Consider the following 21,387-nt stretch of genomic DNA (forward strand, 5'->3'; position numbering starts at 1 on the left):
GGGGGGGCACATCCCAGGATCTGGTGATCCCCTTGAACAGGCGGAGGCTGGGAGGACACAAGATAGCGAGGACACTCCTGCTACCGGTCACCCTGAGCTGTGCAGATCAGCGCCTCCTGCCCCTGGAGCATCCAGGCCCCTGGGAGACTGTGGTAGTTACTGCGGGAGCTGACTCTAGGGCTGGAGAGCTGGCCGCCACCACTGTTGTTGTTCCTCATGGTGTCACATTGTGCCTGGAACTGAGCAGGGCCGCCAGGGAGCAGGGGCCTCACAGGATAAACAGCTCCCACAGATCCATGCACCTAGCTGGAGCAGTGCGACACCACCAGATGCACACACCTGAGAATCAGCACAGCAGGCCCCTCCTGCAGAAGACCAGCTGGAAGGACAGGGGAAGAGCAGGTTCCTAACCAAGCAGCACTGGAAGGCTCCAGGGGAACTCGAGGGACTTACAGTATATAGAATCAGGGGATACCCACCTTGTTTGTTTCCCACTCCTTGTTTTTTGTTTTTTGTTTGTTTCTCCCACCCCTTTTTTTTCTTCCCTTTTTCCAGTACAACTTGTTTTTAGCCACTCTGCACTGCGCAAAATGTAGAAGGAAGAACTCACCACAAAAGAAAGAATCAGACACACTACTCTCTCCCACAGAGTTACAGAATTTGGATTACAATTCGATGTCAGAAAGCCAGTTCAGAAGCACAATTAGAAAGCTACTGGTGGGTCTGGAAAAAAGCATAAAGGAATCAAGAGATTTCATGACTGCAAAATTTACATCTAATCAGGCCGAAATTAAAAATCAATTAAATGAGATGCAATCCACACTGGAGGTCCTAACAACAAGGGTTAACGAGGTAGAAGAAAGAGTGAGTGACTTATAAGACAAATAAATGGTAAGGAAGGAAGCTAAGGAAAAAAGAGAAAAACAATTAAAATATCATGAGGATAGGTTAAAGGAAATAAATGACAGCCTCAGAAGGAAAAATCTACGTTTAATTGGGGTGCCAGGGGGCGCCAAAAGAGACAGAGGACCAGAAAGTGTATTTTTTTTTAAGATTTTATTTATTTATTCATGAGAGGGAGAGAGAGCGAGCACCTGAGGGAGAAGTAGGCTCCATGCAGGGAGCCCGACGTAGGACTCCATCCTGAGTCTCCAGGTCACATCCCGGGCTGAACGCAGTGCTAAACCACTGAGCCACTGGGGCTGCCACAGAAAGTGTATTTGAACAAATCATAGATGAGAACTTCCTCATGCAACCAAGAATACTTTATCCAGCAAGGCTCTCATTCAAAATGGAAGCAGAGATAAAGAGCTTCCAAGACAGGCAGGAATTGAAAGAATATGTGACCTCCAAACCAGCTCTGCAAGAAATTTTAAGGGGGACTCTTAAAATTCCCCTTTAAGAAGAAGTTCAGTGGAACAATCCACAAAAACAAGGACTGAATAGATATCATGATGACACTAAACTCATATCTTTCAATAGTAACTCTGAACGTGAATGGGCTTAATGACCCCATCAAAAGGCGCAGGGTTTCAGACTGGATAAAAAAGCAGGACCCATCTATTTGCTGTCTACAAGAGACTCATTTTAGACAGAAGGACACCTACAGCCTGAAAATAAAAGGTTGGAGAACCATTTACCATTCAAATGGTCCTCAAAAGAAAGCAGGGGTGGCCATCCTTATATCAGATAAACTAAAATTTACCCCAAAGACTGTAGTGAGAGATGAAGAGGGACACTATACCATACTTAAAGGATCTATCCAACAAGAGGACTTAACAATCCTCAATATATATGCCCCGAATGTGGGAGATGCCAAATATATAAATCAATTAATAACCAAAGTGAAGAAATACTTAGATAATAATACACATATACTTGGTGACTTCAATCTAGCACTTTCTACACTCGATAGGTCTTCCAGACACAACATCTCCAAAGAAACGAGAGCTTTAAATGATACACTGGACCAGATGGTTTTCACAGGTTTCTACAGAACTTTACATCCAAACGCAACTGAATACACATTCTTCTCAAGTGCACATGGAACTTTCTCCAGAATAGACCACATACTGGGTCACAAATCGGGTCTGAACCGATACCAAAAGATTGGGATCGTCCCCTGCATATTCTCAGACCATAATGCCTTGAAATTAGAACTAAGTCACAACAAGAAGTTTGGAAGGACCTCAAACACGTGGAGGTTAAGGACCATCCTGCTAAAAGATGAAAGGGTCAACCAGGAAATTAAGGAAGAATTAAAAAGATTCATAGAAACTAATGAGATACAACCGTTCAAAATCTTTGGGATGCAGCAAAGGCAGTCCTAAGGGGGAAATACATCGCAATACAAGCATCCATTCAAAAACTGGAAAAAACTCAAATACAAAAGCTAACCTCGCACCTAAAGGGGCTGGAGAAAGAATGGCAAATAAAAGCTTCACCCAGCAGAAGAGAGTTAATAAAGATTTGAGCAGAACTCAACGAAATCAAGACCAGAAGAACTGTGGAACAGATCAACCAAACCAGGAGTTGGTTCTTTGAAAGAATTAATAAGATAGATACAGCATTAGCCAGCCTTATTAAAAAGAAGAGAGAGAAGACTCAAATAAATAAAATCACAGATGAGAAAGGAGAGATCACTACCAACACCAAGGAAATACAAACGATTTAAAAAACTTATTATAAGCAGCTTTATGCCAATAAATTAGGCAATCTAGAAGAAATAGACACATTTCTGGAAAACCACAAACTACCAAAACTGGAACAGGAAGAAATAGAAAACCTGAACAGGCCAATAACCGGGAAGGAAATTGAAGCAGTCATCAAAAACCTCCCAAGACACAAAAGTTCAGGGCCAGATGGCTTCGCAGGGGAATTCTATCAAACGTTTAAAGAAGAAACCATACCTATTCTCCTAAAGCTGTTTGGAAAGATAGAAAGAGATGGAGTACTTCCAAATTAGTTCTATGAGGCCAGCATCACCTTAATTCCAAAACCAGACAAAGACCACACCAAAAGAATTACAGATCAATATCCCTGATGAACAGGGATGCAAAAATTCTCAACAAGATAATTGCCAATAGGATCCAACAGTACATTAAGAAAATTTTCACCATGACCAAGTAGGATTTATCCCCAGGACACAAGGCTGGTTCAACACTCGTAAAACAATCAGTGTGATTCATCATATCAGGAAGAGAAAAACCAAGAAACATATGATCCTCTCATTAGATGCATAGAAAGCATTTGACAAAATACAGCATCCATTCCTGATCAACACTCTTCAGAGTGTAGGGATAGAGGGAACATTCCTCAACATCTTAAAAGCCATCTACGAAAAGCCCACAGCAAATATCAGTCTCAATGGGGAAACACTGGGAGCCTTTCCCTTAAGATCAGGAACAAGACAGGGATGTCCACTCTCACCACCGCTATTCAAAACAGTACTGGAAATCCTAGCCTCAGGAATCAGACAACAAAAAGAAATTGAAGGCATTCAAATCGGCAAAGAAGAAGTCAAACTCTCCTTCTTCGCTGATGACATGATACTCTACATAGAAAACCCAAAAGCCTCCACCACAAGATTGCTAGAACTCATACAGCAATTTGGTAGTGTAGCAGGATACAAAATCAATGCCAGAAATCAATGGCATTTCTATACACTAACAATGAGATGGAAGAAAGAGAAATTAAGGAGTCAATCCCATTTACAATAGCACCCAAAAGCATAAGATACCTAGGAATAAACCTAACCAAAGAGGTAAAGGATCTATACTCTAAAAAGTATAGAACACTTTTGAAAGAAATTGAGGAAGCCACAAAGAGATGGAAAAATATTCCATGCTCATGGATTGGCAGAATTAATATTGTGAAAATGTCAATGTTGCCCAGGGTAATTTACACGTTTAATGCAATCCCTATCAAAATACCATGGACTTTCTTCAGAGAGTTAGAACAAATTATTTTAAGATTTGTGTGGAATCAGAAAAGACCCTGAATAGCCAGGGGAATTTTCAAAAAGAAAACCATAGCTGGGGGCATCACAATGCCATGTTTCAGGCTGTACTACAATGCTGTGGTCATCAAGACAGTGTGGTACTGGCACAAAAACAGACACCAAGATCAATGGAACAGAATAGAGAACCCAGAAGTGGACCCTCAACTTTATGATCAACTAATATTCGATAAAGGAGGAAAGACTATCCATTGGAAGAAAGACAGTCTCTTCAATAAATGGTGCTGGGAAAATTGGACATCCACATGCAGAATGAAACTAGACCACTCTCTTTCACCATACACAAAGATAAACTCAAAATGGATGAAAGATCTAAATGTGAGACATGATTCCATCAAAATCCTAGCGGAGAACACAGGCAACACCCTTTTTGAACTCAGCCACAGTAACTTCTTGCAAGATACATCCACGAAGGCAAAAGAAACCAAAGCAAAAATGAACTATTGGGACTTCATCAAGATAAGAAGCTTTTGCACAGCAAAGGATACAGTCAACAAAACTAAAAGACAATCTACAGAATGGGAGAGTATATTTGCAAATGACGTATCAGATAAAGGGCTAGTTTCCAAGATCTATAAAGAACTTATTAAACTCAACACCCAAGAAACAATCCAATCATGAAATGGGCAAAAGACATGAAGAGAAATCTCACAGAGGAAGACATAGACATGGCCAACAAGCACATGAGAAAATGCTCTGCATCCCTTGCCATAGGGAAATACAAATCAAAACCACAATGAGATACCACCTCACACCAGTGAGAATGGGGAAAATTAACAAGGCAGGAAACCACAAATGTTGGAGAGGATGCGGAGAAAAGGGAACCCTCTTACACTGTTAGTGGGAATGTGAAATGGTGCAGCCACTCTGGAAAACTGTGTGGAGGTTCCTCAAAGAGTTAAAAATAGACCTGCCCTACGACGCAGCAATTGCACTGTTGGGTATTTACCCCAAAGATACAGATGCATTGAAACGCCAGGACACCTGCACTCCGATGTTTCTAGCAGCAATGTCCACAATAGCCAAACTGTGGAAGGAGCCTCGGTGTCCATCGAAAGATGGTGGATAAAGAAGATGTAGTTTATGTATACAATGGAATATTACTCAGCCATTAGAAACGACAAATACCCACCTTTTGCTTCGACGTGGATGGAACTGGAGGGTATTATACTGAGTGAAAAAAGTCACTCGGAGAAGGACAAACATTATATGTTCTCATTCATTTGGGGAATATAAATAATAGTGAATGGGAATATAAGGGAAGGGAGAAGAAATGTGTGGGAAATATCAGAAAGGGAGACAGAACATAAAGACTCCTAACTCTGGGAAACGAACTAGGGGTGCTGGAAGGGGAGGAAGGCAGGTGGTGGGGGTGAATGGGTGACGTGCAATGAGGGGGGCACTTGACAGGATGAGCACTGGGTGTTATTCTGTATGTTGGTAAATTGAACACCAATAAAAAATAAATTTATTATAAAAAATATATAAAGCTTCAAAAAAAAAAGAACTTTACATCTAAATGCAAATGTTACACATTCTTCTCAAGTACACATGGAACTTTCTACAGAGTAGACCACATTTTGGGTCACCAATCAGGTCGAAACCGATACCAAAAGACTGGGATAGTACCCGGTGTATTTTCAGGCCATAATGCTTTGAAATTAGAAGTAAACCACAAGAAGAAGTTTTAAAGGATTTGAAACACGTGGAGGTTAAACACCATCCTGCTAAAAGATGAAAGGGTCAACCAGGAAAAAAGAGAAGAATTAAAAAGATTCATGGAGGGGATCCCTGGGTGGCGCAGCAGTTTAGCGCCTGCCTTTGGCCCAGGGCGCGATCCTGGAGACCCGGGATCGAATCCCACGTCGGGCTCCCGGTGCATGGAGCCTGCTTCTCCCTCTGCCTGTGTCTCTGCCTCTCTCTCTCTCTCTCTCTGTGTGACTATCATAAATAAAAAAAAAAATTCATGGAAACTAATGAGAATGAAGATACAACCGTTCAAAATCTTTGGGATACAGCAAAAGCAGACCTAAATGAGTAATGCATCACAATACAAGCATCCATCCAAAAACTGGAAAGAACTCAAATACAAAAGTTAACCTCGCACCCAAAGGGGCTGGAGAAGGAATGGCAAATAAAAGCTTCACCCAGCAGAAGAAGAGAGTCAATAAAGATTTGAGCAGAACTCATTTAAATAGAGACCATAAAAACTGTGGAACAGATAAACAAAACTGGGAGTTGGTTCTTTGAAAAAATTAATAAGATAGATAAGGGAAGGGAGAAAGGGACAATGACAGCCTTATTAAAAAGAAGAGACAAAAGACTCAAATTAATAAAATCATGTATGAGGAAGGACAAATCACCACCAATACCAGGTAAATACAAACAATTTAAAAAATCTTATTATGTGCAGCTATACGCCAATAAATTAGGCAATTTAGAAGATTTCTGGAAAACCACAAACTACCAAAACTGAACAGGAAAAAATAGAAAACCTAAGCAGGCTGATAACGGGGGAGGAAATTGAAGCAGTCATCACAAACCTCCCAAGACACAAAAGTCCAGGGCCAGATGGCTTCCCAGGGGAATTCTACAAACGTTTAAAGAAGAAACAATATGTATTCTAGTAAAGCTGTTCAGAAGATAGAAAGAGATGGAGTACTTCCAAACTCGTTCTATGAGGGCAACATCACCTTAATTCCAAAACCAGACAAAGACTCCACCCAAAAGGAGAATTATACACCACTATGACTGATGCACACAGATGCAAAAATTCTCTACAAATACTAGGCAATAGGATCCAACACTACATTAAGAAGATTATTCACCATGACCAAGTGGGATTTATCCCCGTGATGCAAGGCTGGTTCAACACTAGTAAAGCAATCAATGTGATAGTTCATATCAACAAGCAAAGAAACAAGAACCATAGGATCCTCTCAATAGATGCAGAGAAAGCATTTGACTAAATACAGCATCCATTCCTGATCAAAACTCTTCAGAGTGTAGGGATAGAGGAAACATTCCTCAGCATCTTCAAAGCCATCTACAAAAAGCCCACAGCAAATATCATTCTCAATAGGAAATCACTGGGAGCTTTTCCCCTAAGATCAGGAACAAGACAGGGATGTCCACTCACACCACTGCTATTCAACACAGTACTAGAATTGCTTGCCCCAGCAATCAGGCAACACAAAGAAATAAAAGACATTCAAATTGGCAAAGAAGAAGTCAAACTCTCCCTCTTCGCAGATGACATGATGCTGTACATAGAAAACCCAAAAGACTCCATCCCAAAATTGCTAGAACTCATACAGAAGTTCAGCAGTGTGACAGGATACAAAATCAATGCCCAGAAATCCTTGGCATTTTTATACACTGACTATGACACTGAAGAAAGAGAAATTAAGGAGTCAATCCCATTTCCAATTGCACCCAAAAGCAAAAGACACCTAGGAATAAACCTAACCAAAGAGGTAAAGGATCTATACCCTGAAAGCTACAGAACACTTCTAAAAGAAATTGAGGAAGACACAAAGAGATGGAAAAATATTCCATGCTCATGGATTGGAAGAATTAATATTGTGAAAATGCCAATGCTACCCAGGGCAATTTACATATTTAATGCAGTCCCTATCAAAATACCATGCACTTTCTTCAGAGAGTTGGAACAAATCATCTTAAGATTTGTGTGGAATCAGGGATCCCTCTGTGGCTCAGCGGTTTAGCGCCTACCTTCAGCCCAGGGCGTGATCCTGGAGTCCCGGGATCGAGTCCCACATCAGGCTCCCTGCATGCAGCCTGCTTCTGTCTCTGCCTGTGTCTCTGCCTCTCTCTCTCTCTCTCTCTCTGTGTGTGTCTTTAAAAAATTTTGTGTGGAATCAGAAAAGACCCCGAATAGCCAGGGGAATATTGAAAAAGAAAACCAGTGCTGGTGGCATCAGAATACCAGATTTCAGGTTGTACTACAAAGCTGTGGTCATCAAGACAGTGTAGTCCTGGCACAAAAACAGACACATAGATCAAAGGGAAAGAATAGGGAATCCAGAAGTGGACCCTCAACTTTATGGTCAACTAATATTCAACAAAGCAGGAAAGACTATCCACTGGAAAAAAAAGACATTCTCTTCAATAAATGGTGCTGGGAAAATTGGACAGCCACATGCAGAGGAATTAAACTAGACCATTTTCTTACACCATACACAAAGATAAACTCAAAATGGATGGAGGATATAAATGGGAGACAAGAATCCATCAAAATCCTAGAGGAGAACACAGGCAATACCCTTTTTCAACTTAGCCACAGCAACTTCTTGCAAAATACATCCATGAAGGCAAGGGAAACAGAAGCAAAAATGAATTATTGATACTTCATCAAGATAAGAAGCTTCTGCACAGCAAAAGAAACAGTCAACAAAACTGAAAGACAACCTACAGAATGGGAGAAGATTTTTGCAAATGACACATCAGATAAAGGGCTAGAGTCCAAGATCTTAAAGAACTTATTAAACTCAACTGCAGGGATCCCTGGGTGGCGCAGCGGTTTGGCGCCTGCCTTTGGCCCGGGTTGTGATCCTGGAGACCCGGGATCGAATCCCACGTCGGGCTCCCGGTGCATGGAGCCTGCTTCACCCTCTGCCTATGTCTCTGCTTCTCTCTCTCTCTCTGTGTGACTATCATAAATAAATAAAAAATATTAAAAAAAAAAAAAAATAAAAAAAATAAACTCAACTGCAAATAAACAAACAATCCAATCCTGAAATGGGCAAAAGACGTGAACTGAAATTGCACAGAGGAAGACATAGACATGGCCAACAAGCACATGAAAAAATGCTACGCATCACTGGCCATCAGGGATATACAAATCAAAACACAATGAGATACCACCTCACCCCAGTGAGAATTAACAAAACAGGAAACAACAAATGTTGGAGAGGATGTGGAGAAAGGGAACCCTCTTGCACTGTTGGTGGGAATGTGAACTGGTACAGCTACTCTGGAAAACTGTGTGGAGGTTCCTCAAAGAGTTAAAAATAGATCTGCCCTACGATCCAGCAATTGCACTGCTGGGGATTTACCCCAAAGTTACAGATGCAGTGAAATGCCAGAACACCTGCACCCCGATGTTTCTATCAGCAATGTCCACAGTAGCCAAACTGTGGAAGGAGCCTCGGTGTCCATCGAAAGATTAATGGATAAAGAATATGTGGTTTATGTATACAATGGAATATTACTCAGCCATTAGAAATGTCAAATACCCACCATTTGCTGGACGTGGATGGAACTGGAGGGTATTATGCTGAGTGAAATAAGTCAATTGGAAAAGGACAAACATTATATGGTCTCATTCATTTGGGGAATATAAAATTTAGTCAAATGGAATAAAGGGAAAGGAGAGAAAATGAATGAAAATATCAGCGAAGGTGACAAAACATGAGAGATACCTAACTCTGGGAAACGAACAAGGGGTACTGGAAAGGGACGTGGGTGGGGGTTTGGGGTGACTGGGTGATGATCAGTGAGGGGGCACTAGGGATGAGCACTGGGTGTTATGCTATATGTTGGCAAATTGAACTCCAATAAAAAATAAAAATAAATACTTGAAATTATAAAGCTCCTTAAAGAAAACATAAGCAATAAACTTTTTAAATTTACTTTTTAAGGTTTTATTTTAATTCCAGTTAATTAACATACAATGTTTTATTAGTTTCAGGTGTAAAATATAGTGTTTAAACAATTCCATGTATCACTCAGTGCTTATCACAATAAGTGCACTCCTTAATCCCAATCACCTATTTAAAACAACCCCCCCCACCCCTCTGGTAAACATCAGTTCTCTAAATTAAAGGTCTGTTTCTTGGTTTGTCTCTCTCTCTCTCTCTTTTTAGTCCCTTTGCTTGTTTGTTTTGTTTCTTAAATTCCATATATGAGCGAAATCATATGGTATTTGTCTTTCCCTGACTTATTTCTCTCAGCATTATATTCTCTAGCTCCATCCATGTCATTGCAAACAGCAAGATTTCATTCTTTTTCATGGCTTAATGGCTAAATAATATTCGTATTTCATATATATATATATATAATACCAAATTTTATTTATCCATTTTTCAATCAAGGGACACTTGTGCTGCTTCCATATCTTGGCTGTTTTAAATAATGCTGTTATAAACACGGAGGTGCATATATCCCTTTGATTGTTTTCTTATATTCTTTGGGTAAATACCCAATAGTGTGATTAGTGGATCATAAGGTATTTCTGTTTTTAACTTTTTGAGTAAACTCCATACTGTTTTCTAGAGTCACTGCACCAGTAAGCATTCCCACCAATAGTGCACAAGGGTTCCTATTTCTCCATATCCTTTGCCAACAGCTGTTGTTTCGTGTGTGTGTGTGTGTGTGTGTGTGTGTGTGTGTGTGTGTTTATTTTAGGCATTCTGACAGGTGTGATGGTTACCAGAAGGGAGGGGGTGGGTGAATAAAGTACATGATGGGGATTAGGGAATGCACTTGTGAAGAGCACTGGGTGACATATGGAATTGTTGAGTGGTATACCTAAAACTAATATGCATGTTAACTATACTGGAATTAAAATTTTTAAAAATTTGAAAACAAAACAAAAAAGTGGGCAAAACTAATCAGTGCTGTTAGAAATGAGGTTTCTTGTTATCCTTAGACAAAGTAATTACTGGGCGTGGGTACTTTGGAAAGCTTTCAGGGTGCTGGTACTGTTCTGTTCCTTTTTGTTTTTTAAAATATTTTATTTATTCATGAGAGACACAGAGAGAGGGAGAGAGATAGGCAGAGGGAGAGGCAGGCTCCCTGCAGGGAGACCAACATGGGACTCGATCCCGAGACTCCAGTCCCTGGGCTGAAGACGGCGCTAAACCACTAGGTTTGAATGGTACATCGTTCTCCAACATTTCATTTTCAGGCTGGAGGTGTCCTTAGGTCCACAATGAGTCTCTTGTAGGCAGCAAATAGATGGGTCTTGCTTTTTTATCCAGTTTGAAACCATGCGCCTTTTGATGGGATCGTTAAGCCTATTCACGTTCAGAGTTGCTATTGAAAGATACGAATTTAGTGTCATCATGATACCTATTCACCTGTTTTTGTGGATTATTTCCTTGGACTTCCTCTTTCTTTTACAGAGTCTCCATCAATATTTCTCACAGAGCTGGTTTGGTGGTCACATATTCTTTCAGTTCCTGCCTGTCTTGGAAGCTCTTTATCTCACCTTCTATTTTGAATGAGAGCCTTGCTGGATAGAGTATTCTTGGTTTCATGTACTTCTCATTTAGGATCCTGAGTATATCCTGCCAGCCCTTTCTGGCTTGCGAGGTCTCTGTGGAGAGGTCTGCTCTTAACCTAATACTTCTCCCCATAATGGTTAGGGATCTCTTGTATCTTGCTGCTTAAGGATCTTCTCTTTACCTTTGGAATTTGCAAGTTTCACTATTAAATGTCGGGGTGTTGAATGGTTTTTATTGATTTTAGGGGGGAATCTCTCTATATCCTGGATCTGAATGCCTGTTTTACTCCCCAAGTTGGGGACGTTCTCAGGTATGATTTGTTCAAATACACTTTCTGATCCTCTGTCTCTTTTGGCGCCCTCTGGAACCCCAATTAAACGTAGGATTTTCCTTCTGAGGCTGTCGTTTATTTCCCTTAATGTATTCTCATGATCTTTTAATTGTTTTTCTCTTTTTTCCTCTGCTTCCTTCCTTGCCATCAACTTGTCTTCTATGTCACTCACCCATTCTTCTGCCTCATTAACCCTCATCATTAGGACCTCTAGTTAGGATTTCAATTCATTTAATTGAGTTTTAATTTCAGCCTGATTAGATCTAAATTGTGCAGTCATGAAGTCTCTTGAATCTTTTATGCTTTTTTCTAGAGCCACCAATAGCTTTATAATTGTGCTTCTGAATTGGCTTTCTGACATTGAATTGTAATCCAAATTTTGTAACTCTGTGGGAGAGAGGACTGTTTCTGATTCTTCCTTTTGTGGTGAGTTTTTCCTTCTAGTCATTTTGCTCAGCCCAGAGTGGCCAGAAACAAGAGTTATAGAGGAAAAAGGAGAAAAAGAGAGAAAAAAAGGGGGGGGGACAAACAAAACAAAAAACAAGGGTGGAGTATCCTCTGATTCTATATACTGTAAATCCCTCGACTTCCCCTGGAACTTTCCAGCGCTGCTTGGTCAATAACTTGCTTTTCCCCTGTCCTTCCAGCTGGTTGTTGGGGGAGGGGCCTGCTGTGCTGATTCTCAGGTGTGTGCACCTGGAGGAGCTGCCCATCCCCCTGCTTGGTGCCAGGCTCAGTGGGAGCTGTTTATCCTGTGAGGCCCCTGCTCAGTCTCAGGTACAAGGTGACACCAGGAGGAACAACAACAGTGGTGGTGGCCAGCTCTTCAGCTCTAGAGTCAGCTCCTGCAGTAACTACCACAGCTCCCCTTCCACAGGGGCCTGGATGCTCCGGGGGCCGGAGGTGCTGATCTTCGCAGTTCTGGGGCTCCCAGCAGCAGGAGTGTCTTTGCTGACCTGGGCCCTCCCGGTGTCCGCCTGTCCTGGGGGGAGCGCTGGATATTGGGCTGTGTCCCCAGCGCCCCTGGCTCCGGGGCCTGCACCACTGGAATCGTGCTCCCGGGCCGCACACTCCCCTCAGCGTGGAGCTGCCGCCTGAGCTGCTCCCGAGGTCCTGCTGGCGCGCCCTCCACCCCTTTAGAGTGTTTGGCTTGCAGTGTGTGGCGTGCTCTCTCCCCAGGCGCACTTCCTCTGTTAGTGCCCGTGGGAGCCTGAGGGCATCCCTGCCCCTCCTGGGATCCTGCCCGAGTTCCCTGCCAGCGCCTTTCCATCTGGGAAGATTGGTAAAGTTTCTGCTTCTCCAGGACTGGGATTTCCTGTCCTGGGGGCACTCGCCACCCGGCCTTAGCCAGGCTCCTTGGGGGGCCCCTCCCCCTTGAATGCTTTTTTATTTCTTTATTTTTTTCCATCTTCCTACCTTGATAGAAGCGGGAACTCTTCTCACAGTAGCATTCCAGCTGTTCTCTCTTTAAATCTCAGACTGAATTCGTACGTTTTCAGGATGATTTGAAATTTATCTAGGTAAATTGGTGGGGACAGGTGACTTGGAGAATCCAGCCATCTTGCCTGGCCTCCCTAGTTTCATGTATTAATTACATTTAGATCTTTGTTCAATTTGAGTATATTTTTGATGTAAGAAAGTGATCCTGTTTCACTCTTTTGCATGTACCTGTCCAGTTTTCCCACAATTTATTGGAAACACTGTCTCTTCTCCTTTGTATATTTTTGCATCCTTTGTTGTAGACTAATTGACCATATGAGTGTGGGTTTATTTCTCTGCTCTTTATTCTGTTCCATTGACCTATGTGTCTGCTTTTGTGCCTGTACCATATTGTTTTACTATAGCTTTGTGTTAGTTTGAAATATGAAAGTACTATACCTCCAGCTTTGTTACTTTTCATTTTTACTTTGGCAATTCTGGATCTTATGTGATTTCATACACATTTTAGGATTATTTGTTCTAGTTATGTGAAAAATGCTACTGTTATTTTGATATGGATTTCATAAAATCTGTAGATTGATGAAATCTACATTTTTCTCATATGGACATTTTAACAATATTAATTCTTCTAATCCATGAGCAAGGAATATCTTTCCATTTACTTATGTCAGTTTCTTTCATCAGTATTTTATAGTTTTCAGAGTTTAGGTCTTTTATCTCCTTGGTTCAGTTTATTCCTAGGTATTTTGTTATTTTTGGTTCAATACTAAATGGAATTGTTTTCTTGATTTCTGTTTCTGTTACTTCATTATTAGTGTATAAAATCACAACATATTTCTGTATATTAATTTTGTATCCTGTAATTTTACCGAATTCATTTTTTACTTCTAAATAGTTTTTTGGTGAAGTCTAGCATTTTCTATGTTTAGTATCATGCTGTCTGGAAATTGTGACAGTTTTACTTCTTTCTTACAATTTTGTTGCCTTTTCTTTTTCTTGTCTGATTGCCGTTGCTAGTATTTCCAGTACCATGTTCAATAACAGTGGTAAGAGTGGACATCTTTGTCTTATTCCTGATGTTAGAATAAAAGCTCTGTTTTTCACCATTAAGTATAATGTTATTCGTGTAGTCATATACGGCCTTTATTATATTGAGGTATATTCTTTCTTAATCCAACTTGCTGAGAATTTTTAACATAAACAGATGTTGATTTTTGTCATGCTTTTCTGCATCTGTTGAAACGATCATATGATTTTGATCCTTCATTTGGTTAATGTGGTATATCACATTGGTTGATTTGGAAATATTGAATTATCCTTCCATCCCTGGAGTAAATCCCACTTGATCATGATAAAAGATTCTTTTAATGTATTGTTGAATGTGGTTTGCTAATATTTTGTTGAGGATTTTTGTATCTATGTTCATTAGGGGTATTGGACTGTAGTTTCTTTTTTAATAGTCTGTCTGATTTTGGGTTCAAAATCATTCTGGCCTTGTGGAATGTATGTGGAAATTTTCCTTCCTCTTCTATTTTTTGGAAATAGTTTGAGGAGAATATGTATTAATTCTTTAAATGTTTTAATTTTTAAAAAATTTATTTATCTTAGAGAGAGAGAGAGAGAATGAGCAGGGGTAGGTGCAGAGGGAGAGGGAGAGAGATAATCCTCAAGGAGACTTCCCTCTGAGTACACAGCCCAAATGGGGGCCTGGCCTCAGGACCCTGAGATCATGACCTGAGCCAAAATCAAGAGTTGGTCACTCAATTCACTGAGCCACCCAGGCACCTCTAAATATTATTTTATTTTTTAAGATTTTATTTATTTATTCATGAGACACAAAGAGAGAGGCAGAGACATACACAGAGGGAGAAGCAGGCTCCTTGCAGGGAGCCCGATGTGGGACTTGATCTCTGGACCTGAGGATCACGCCCTGAGCAAAGGCAGACACTTAACCACTGAGCCACCCAGAGACCCCTAAATGTTTTAATTTAAATTTTAGAATTCACCTGTGAATATATCTGGTCCTTGACTTTTGTTTTGTCGGCAGGTTTTTTTTTTTAATTATAATTCAATTTCATTACTAGCAATTGATCTATTCGGATTTTCTATTTCTTCCTGATTCAGTTTTGGGAGATTATATGTTTCTAGGAAATTTTCATTTATTCTAGGTTGTCCAATTAGTTGGCATAATTGTACATAGTAGTTTCTTATAATCCTTTGTATTTCTGTGGTGTCAGTTGTAAATTTTCTTTCATTTCTAATTTTATTTGGGCCCTCTTTTTTTTAATGAGTCTTGCTAAAAGCTTATTGATCTTGTTTATCTTTCAAAAGACCAACTCGTAGTTTTCCTGATCTTTTCTATTGTATTTTTAGTCTCTATTTAATTTATTCCTGCTCAGATTTTTATTATTTTCTTCCTTCTACTAACTTTGGGCTCTTTTTCTAGTTCCTTTAGGTGTGAGGTTAGACTGTTTGAGATTTTTATTTCTTGAGATAGGCCTGTATCACTATAAACTTCCCTCTTAGAACTGCTTTTGCTGTATTTCATTGAATTTTGGATGTTTTATTTCAACTTTTGTTTGACTAGAGAGATTTAAAATTTTTCTTTTTGATTTCTTCATTGATCCATTGTTTAGTAGCATATTGTTTGGCTTCCATAGTTTGCATTTTTTCCTAGTTTTTTTTTTTCTTGTGATTGATCTCTAGTTTCATACTGTTATGGTTAAGAAATATGCTCAATATGATTTCAATCTTCTTACATTTTTTTAGATTTTATTTATTTTTTCATGAGAGAGAGACAGAGACAGAGAGAGAGAGGTGCAGAGACACAGGCAGAAGAAGAAGCAGGCTCTATGCAGGGAGCCTGATGTGGGACTCGATCCCGGGACTCCAGGATCATGCCCTGGGCCAAAGGCAGGCAGTAAACTGCTTCTTACATTTTGAGACATGTTTTGTGGCCTCACATGTGATCTATCCTGGAGAATATTTTTGTGCACTTGAAAACAATATGTATGGTTCTGTTTTTGGAACATATTCTTCTATATCCTCATTTTGCTTGACTCTGTATGTTTCTATGTATTAGGAAGATCAACTATGTCTCCCAGTTTAAAGGAGTGACCTTGTGTAGAAGGTATCCTGTGGGTCCCAGAAGTGCAATACACCTAGTCATCAGAACCTGGTGCTGCAAGAGTATCCTGTGTTGAATACATGTGGTTTCCTATTGTGGCTGAGCTACAACTATTGTGGATACACTAGCTGGTGTGGTTGGCTCCCCTAGTGTTAAGGATGCTGATTGAGACTGAGGTCCCCACCAGGTATGCTGGTGTAGAAGCTGCTTTGGGGGTTGCAGGTCTGGCCAAGGCTTCCTTATATTTCTGACAAGATGGGCAACATTTTGGTGGGGTGCTGGTCCTCACAGAGGCTACGTAGTACGTGCAAATGGGCAGGAACTGCCTTGGAGTGGCACCTGCTAGGGTAGGCATTTGGACCTATCCATGGAGTGGGTCCACAGGGATATGCTGGGGTGGGACAAGCACTGTTAGCAAGGTAGATAGAGTGTCAGAAATGGTGCTTACCAGCACTGGGCCATCTAGGTAGAAGGCAATTTTTTTTAGAAGGCAATTTTTTTAAATGGCTCCCACCACCATTTTTGTTTCCTGGAGAAATTTACTACATATCTCTGCCCCTCAAGTAGACACCTTAAAATTAGACAATAGATCTTCACATATGGCCCCAAGCACTTTTCAAACTCCTGCCTCTCCACTGGGATTTAGAGCAGAGTTTTGGTTTTTCTATAACCCTCTAATTCTCCTAGAGATAGAGATTCTCAAAGTTAGACATTGTGGGGACTTGTATTCCTGGTACAAGACACTAAGGCTGAGGTGCCCAATATGGGCTTGTACCACTCATTCCTCAGGAAGACATCTTGGTTTCTTTAATTGCAAAAATGGTTTTATAAACCAAGACCTGGGTATTAATTATGTTTATTGTTATGGGAATGACAGGTTAAATTGTACATAATTTCCTAGAAATTACCTAGCTTTCTATTTCCTCTTATGTCATGTGAAAATTTATTTGTGTCATATTTTCTTTTCTCCTACTCCATGATATTTGATGCCACACTTCCCTTCCCTAGGTAATAAACCTCATGGTCTAGGCCTAGTGACTCCAGGATAGCAGGGGAAGGATGGATAAAAATGATCTCTATATACCCCCATGCATGTATTTTCATTTGTGTCTTATCCTTGTTATTTTCCCAATCAGATAAAAGTGATTTCCCTGCATGTCAACAGCTGTGTCACTTAACTTCCCCTACCGACAAGCACAAAGGTATTTTTTCACAATTTTATAACATGTTTCATAATACAGACCTCAAAATAGAAAGCAATTTTGCAAAGACCATATTCATTTTTTTCAACTTGCCTGTTTTTATTTTAGAAACACTTTTCAACTGACCATCAAAAATATAGAGGATTTTCTATAGTTTCTAAATAATTTCCCTTTCTCTCATACCCATTTATAACATTTGTATATGCAAATTCATCTAAGACTTCAATTTGTTGTGCATCAAACAACACATTTACAGCCTACATTTTGTTTTACACTAGAAACGTGTTGAAAGACAATTCTCCATGGGTCTCTCTTGTTTCTGCATGTTTTGCAAGCAAAAACCTGCCCTTTACTCCAGGCAATCTTTTCAAGGATGTCTATATAGGGGAAATCCTTAGAATACAGAAATAATGTCTCCCATAAGAGTGAAGGACAACTTGCATAAAGACCTGAAAAATAGAGATAGTGCTTTCCTCTGGAACAAAAGGCAGGCATGCTTACATTATGAAATATTTGTGCCTTCTAAGCTCAGGTTTTCTCTTTTAACACAATTGATTGCAGGCAAAGATGTCATCTTGCCCTATTTCTATTCCCTGTGGCTCAAGAAACCAATGCAAAATGCTGACACTCCGGCTACTGCTACTGCTTTGAGTATTAAATAGTCCTTCATCTCTGCTCCAGAAGTCCCGTGTTTTCTATCAGCATGCATAAAACTGTGGCAAACTAACTTTTATAGTTCACAGTTCCTGAAAATTTTGGCAATGAGGTGGTGACTATGTGGCAATGATGCTGACCAAGATAAAATTTTCTAGAAGAGGAAGAGTTGGGTCCATACAGGCTAATTAATGAGATTTTGGGAATGTTCATGTGAATCAATAGCAATCTATTGACCAAGTTGTATAAGTAGCTATGTAATAAATGGCCCTCCACCTAATTACTATTAATGAGAAATTGAGGAGGTAGTTACCAACTGATAAGTGGGAAGTAAGCTCAAAGATGCCTTCCTGAATGGTGCCCTAGTTGTTAACTACCCTACAGAAAGCAGATGTCTTCCCCCATTTGGTGGTTACCTTAATGTCTATCCCACTGTAACAACTATAGCACTAGAATTCAGCCTGGAAGATCTCCTTCTCAGACAACAGTTACACAACTGCAATGGGGAGAAACTGGGTGAATTTTTAAAACTTTGATAGTAAAGGAGATGAGATTTGTGGGATATGAAATGCTTATTAAAGAAAAATAGCAATCACTGTTCTTTTAGATCAATCCTATCCAGTCTATTGTTTCAACCTTAGATTTGGCTGCATTTAAAAAAAAAGATTTTATTTTTTTATTTATTCATGAGAGACAGAGACATAAGCAGAGGGAAAAGCAGGCTCCTTGCAAGGAGGCTGATGCAGGACTCGATCCCAGGACCCCAGGACCATGACCTGAGCCAAAGGCAGATGCTCAACCACTGAGCCACTAAGGCACTTCTAGATTTGGCTTAGGTATTCTCAGGGAGATTTTCTTGAGACAGACAAGTTCCCATGAAAAGCCATAGGTGAGGAATTGACTAGTACTGTATTACTGGCTTTTATTGCCTTGGATTGGGTTTCAGTGGGGTGACCCATTGGACAATGAGAAACTGACAAAAAGAAGCTAAATAAATTCTTGTGATCAGTATTGTTTTCCTAGAAAACTCTCAGCTCTAATGTTGAAACTGGACCCCAATTTAGGAGATGTTATGACAATGGCACATTAGATGACCCAGATTAAAGTGGACTCTTTAAAAACAATTTGTTGCTACATAAATGAAGCCCAAGGCAGCCAAAACAAGGAAACCTTACAGCCTCAGCCAGAAAGCAGGATGTCTATGGCTGTGGTTGTTGAGTGACTGGGATCTCAAGGCTAAAATAAAAGGTGCCACCATGATGACTTTTTCACTCAATATAGGCATTAAGCATGCTGAAAACATCTGGTTGAGTTATGAGCTGCTGTCATGCCAGTCAAAACTGAAAGTAATGCAAAGTCTTGTTTAATGGCATAGAACTCTCTCCCTCCATGTCTGTAATACCTCTCCATGCATGCCGAACTTCGGTGTTTCAAAGTTGAAAACAGAAGTGGGGCTGATGCCTAGAGGGGAAAGCCATCGCATTCACATGAGTATGCTAAAGAATTTGATGGAGGGGTGGAACTCAAATTTTAATGGTCTTATTGGGTATAGGTGCTCAAGTTACTATCTTACCTGGACCTCTGGGAAAAAAGTGCATGGATTCAGCTAATGGGATTTGGGCAGGGCTCATAGTGAGGCAGGGAAGCTAATGTAAAATCATGGATAGGACCTTTTTGGCCAATTCAATGTACTATAATCGCTGCTTCTACATATGAATGCATAGTAGGAATAAATTGGTTATATACTTATACTCCCCCATACCATATATAGAGATAATCTCAATTGGGAAGAGCCACATGTAGAGAAAAGTGGGACACATTCATTGCTCTCCAATTTATCTCTCTGGACTCTCCCTGGGTGGTATAAGAGAAATAGTGTACCATTCTAAGTGGAAAAAGACAATAAGGAAAGTGGGCCATAAAAGATGTTTTGCACATAGACCTCAGACTCATCTAAGTGTCTGACACATGATTTTCAACTCTAGCATTCAGAATTGCGAAGAAGTACATGTTACTTAAGTTCACCAGTCCCTGGTAACTGGAATAATCACCCTAGAAAACTAATATAGAAATATCTGAATTCACCATAATTTAAAAACTGCTGTTAATCAAACAAAGAAAAGACAGTAAGAATCACAGTTGATTTCCTCTCAATTTCCAAAATGGGGCAAACCAAGAAGTCTCCTAATGGCTTACCTAAGGATACTTCCTCATACAGTGACCAATAACTGTAGCTCAGAGTCTGTAAGGGCCTCATTGGATGCCTCAGAAGGGTGTGGGGTATGACATGTTCTGAACTGACATTCCCATCATCCCTATGCTGAGGTGGCAAGTCATAAATTTTGAGCTTTAAAAAAACACATTATGAAAAGAACAGAGTCGGATAAATCTAAATAGGATAGAATAGTACCTACAGATTCTAGGGAGCCTGAATAAACTTTGTTTTGAACTTTTGGATTTAGAGATTTCTGTAATGGATTTGGGTCCTTCCTGATGCTTTTCAGTGAATTGCATAATGTGAATAGCGTAGAAAAAAGATTGACTTGGGTATGCTTGTCCTATTAAGATGATTTTCCTTGCATTGTTGCTTGTATTCATTAGTGAAGCAGGATCCATTCTCTTATATCACCTTCTGAATAACCACAGCATTAGATGCTCCCCAGGTACCTTTTTCCTCAATCACCCACTGAAGGGAATAATCAGATGCACTCGATTTCCAGCTTGGTCTTCAACATTAAACTTTATTTTCCTTTCTCCTTTGCAAATTTCATACATGTCCCTCATATTTCCACATCCAGTCTTCATCCACAGCCCAGGGATAGTACATTTTTAACTTGTTTTTCTAGTGCTCCCACTTGATTTCTGAAATTACAAATGCAAAAAACAAAAATAACCAAAACAAAAAAAAAATCCAAAACCAAACACGGGTGCATGTGCCACAACCCACACAAATATCCTAATGGATTTATATCCTCAAAATAACTTTCTACATAAAATGACAGGAATGACACCAAAATGCATGAATAATAGAAAAACAACTTTATGTCATATTGACAAACATGGGAATATTGAACTAGCAGCAATTAGCATGATAGAAATTAAGTGACTGGATGAAATGGAGATTTGTTTTTCTAAATAGATCTCAGTTCATCCTCTAAGAAGGCAAATGTTTTTGCAAAGGGCTTTGGTTACAAAACTGCCTTCCTGATATATATGGTAGATCTAGGCACCACACAGATGGATTTACTTCCCTGGATATTTTGGAAGATTATCTTCAGTATTTATGAAGAAAGCCACCTCCCCATTTGAAACATCCCTTTTGCTTTACGTCTCACTGATAGGCTCCAGAAAATGTTGTAACAGAC

At 40.0% G+C, this 21,387-nt stretch overlaps 1 protein-coding gene across 2 annotated transcripts in view; it reads right to left on the minus strand.

The window, feature by feature from the left end:
• Nucleotides 1–21,387, minus strand: part of RAB9B (RAB9B, member RAS oncogene family) — a 111,982-nt gene that overhangs the window by 63,932 nt on the left and 26,663 nt on the right. Inside the window, exon 2 of one of the 2 annotated variants that reach the window (XM_035712070.2) lies at nucleotides 20,733–20,884. The exons of the other annotated variant lie outside the window; for it this stretch is intronic. Within the exon in view, the coding sequence (XP_035567963.1) occupies nucleotides 20,824–20,884 (61 nt within the window). The 3' untranslated portion in view covers nucleotides 20,733–20,823. Of the gene's footprint in view, nucleotides 1–20,732; nucleotides 20,885–21,387 lie in introns of those variants that run through there. 2 annotated transcript variants of the gene reach the window in all.

The sequence above is a fragment of the Canis lupus genome, chromosome X (genome assembly GCF_003254725.2).
Source record: "Canis lupus dingo isolate Sandy chromosome X, ASM325472v2, whole genome shotgun sequence".
In the NCBI taxonomy this organism is placed as follows: domain Eukaryota; kingdom Metazoa; phylum Chordata; class Mammalia; order Carnivora; family Canidae; genus Canis; species Canis lupus.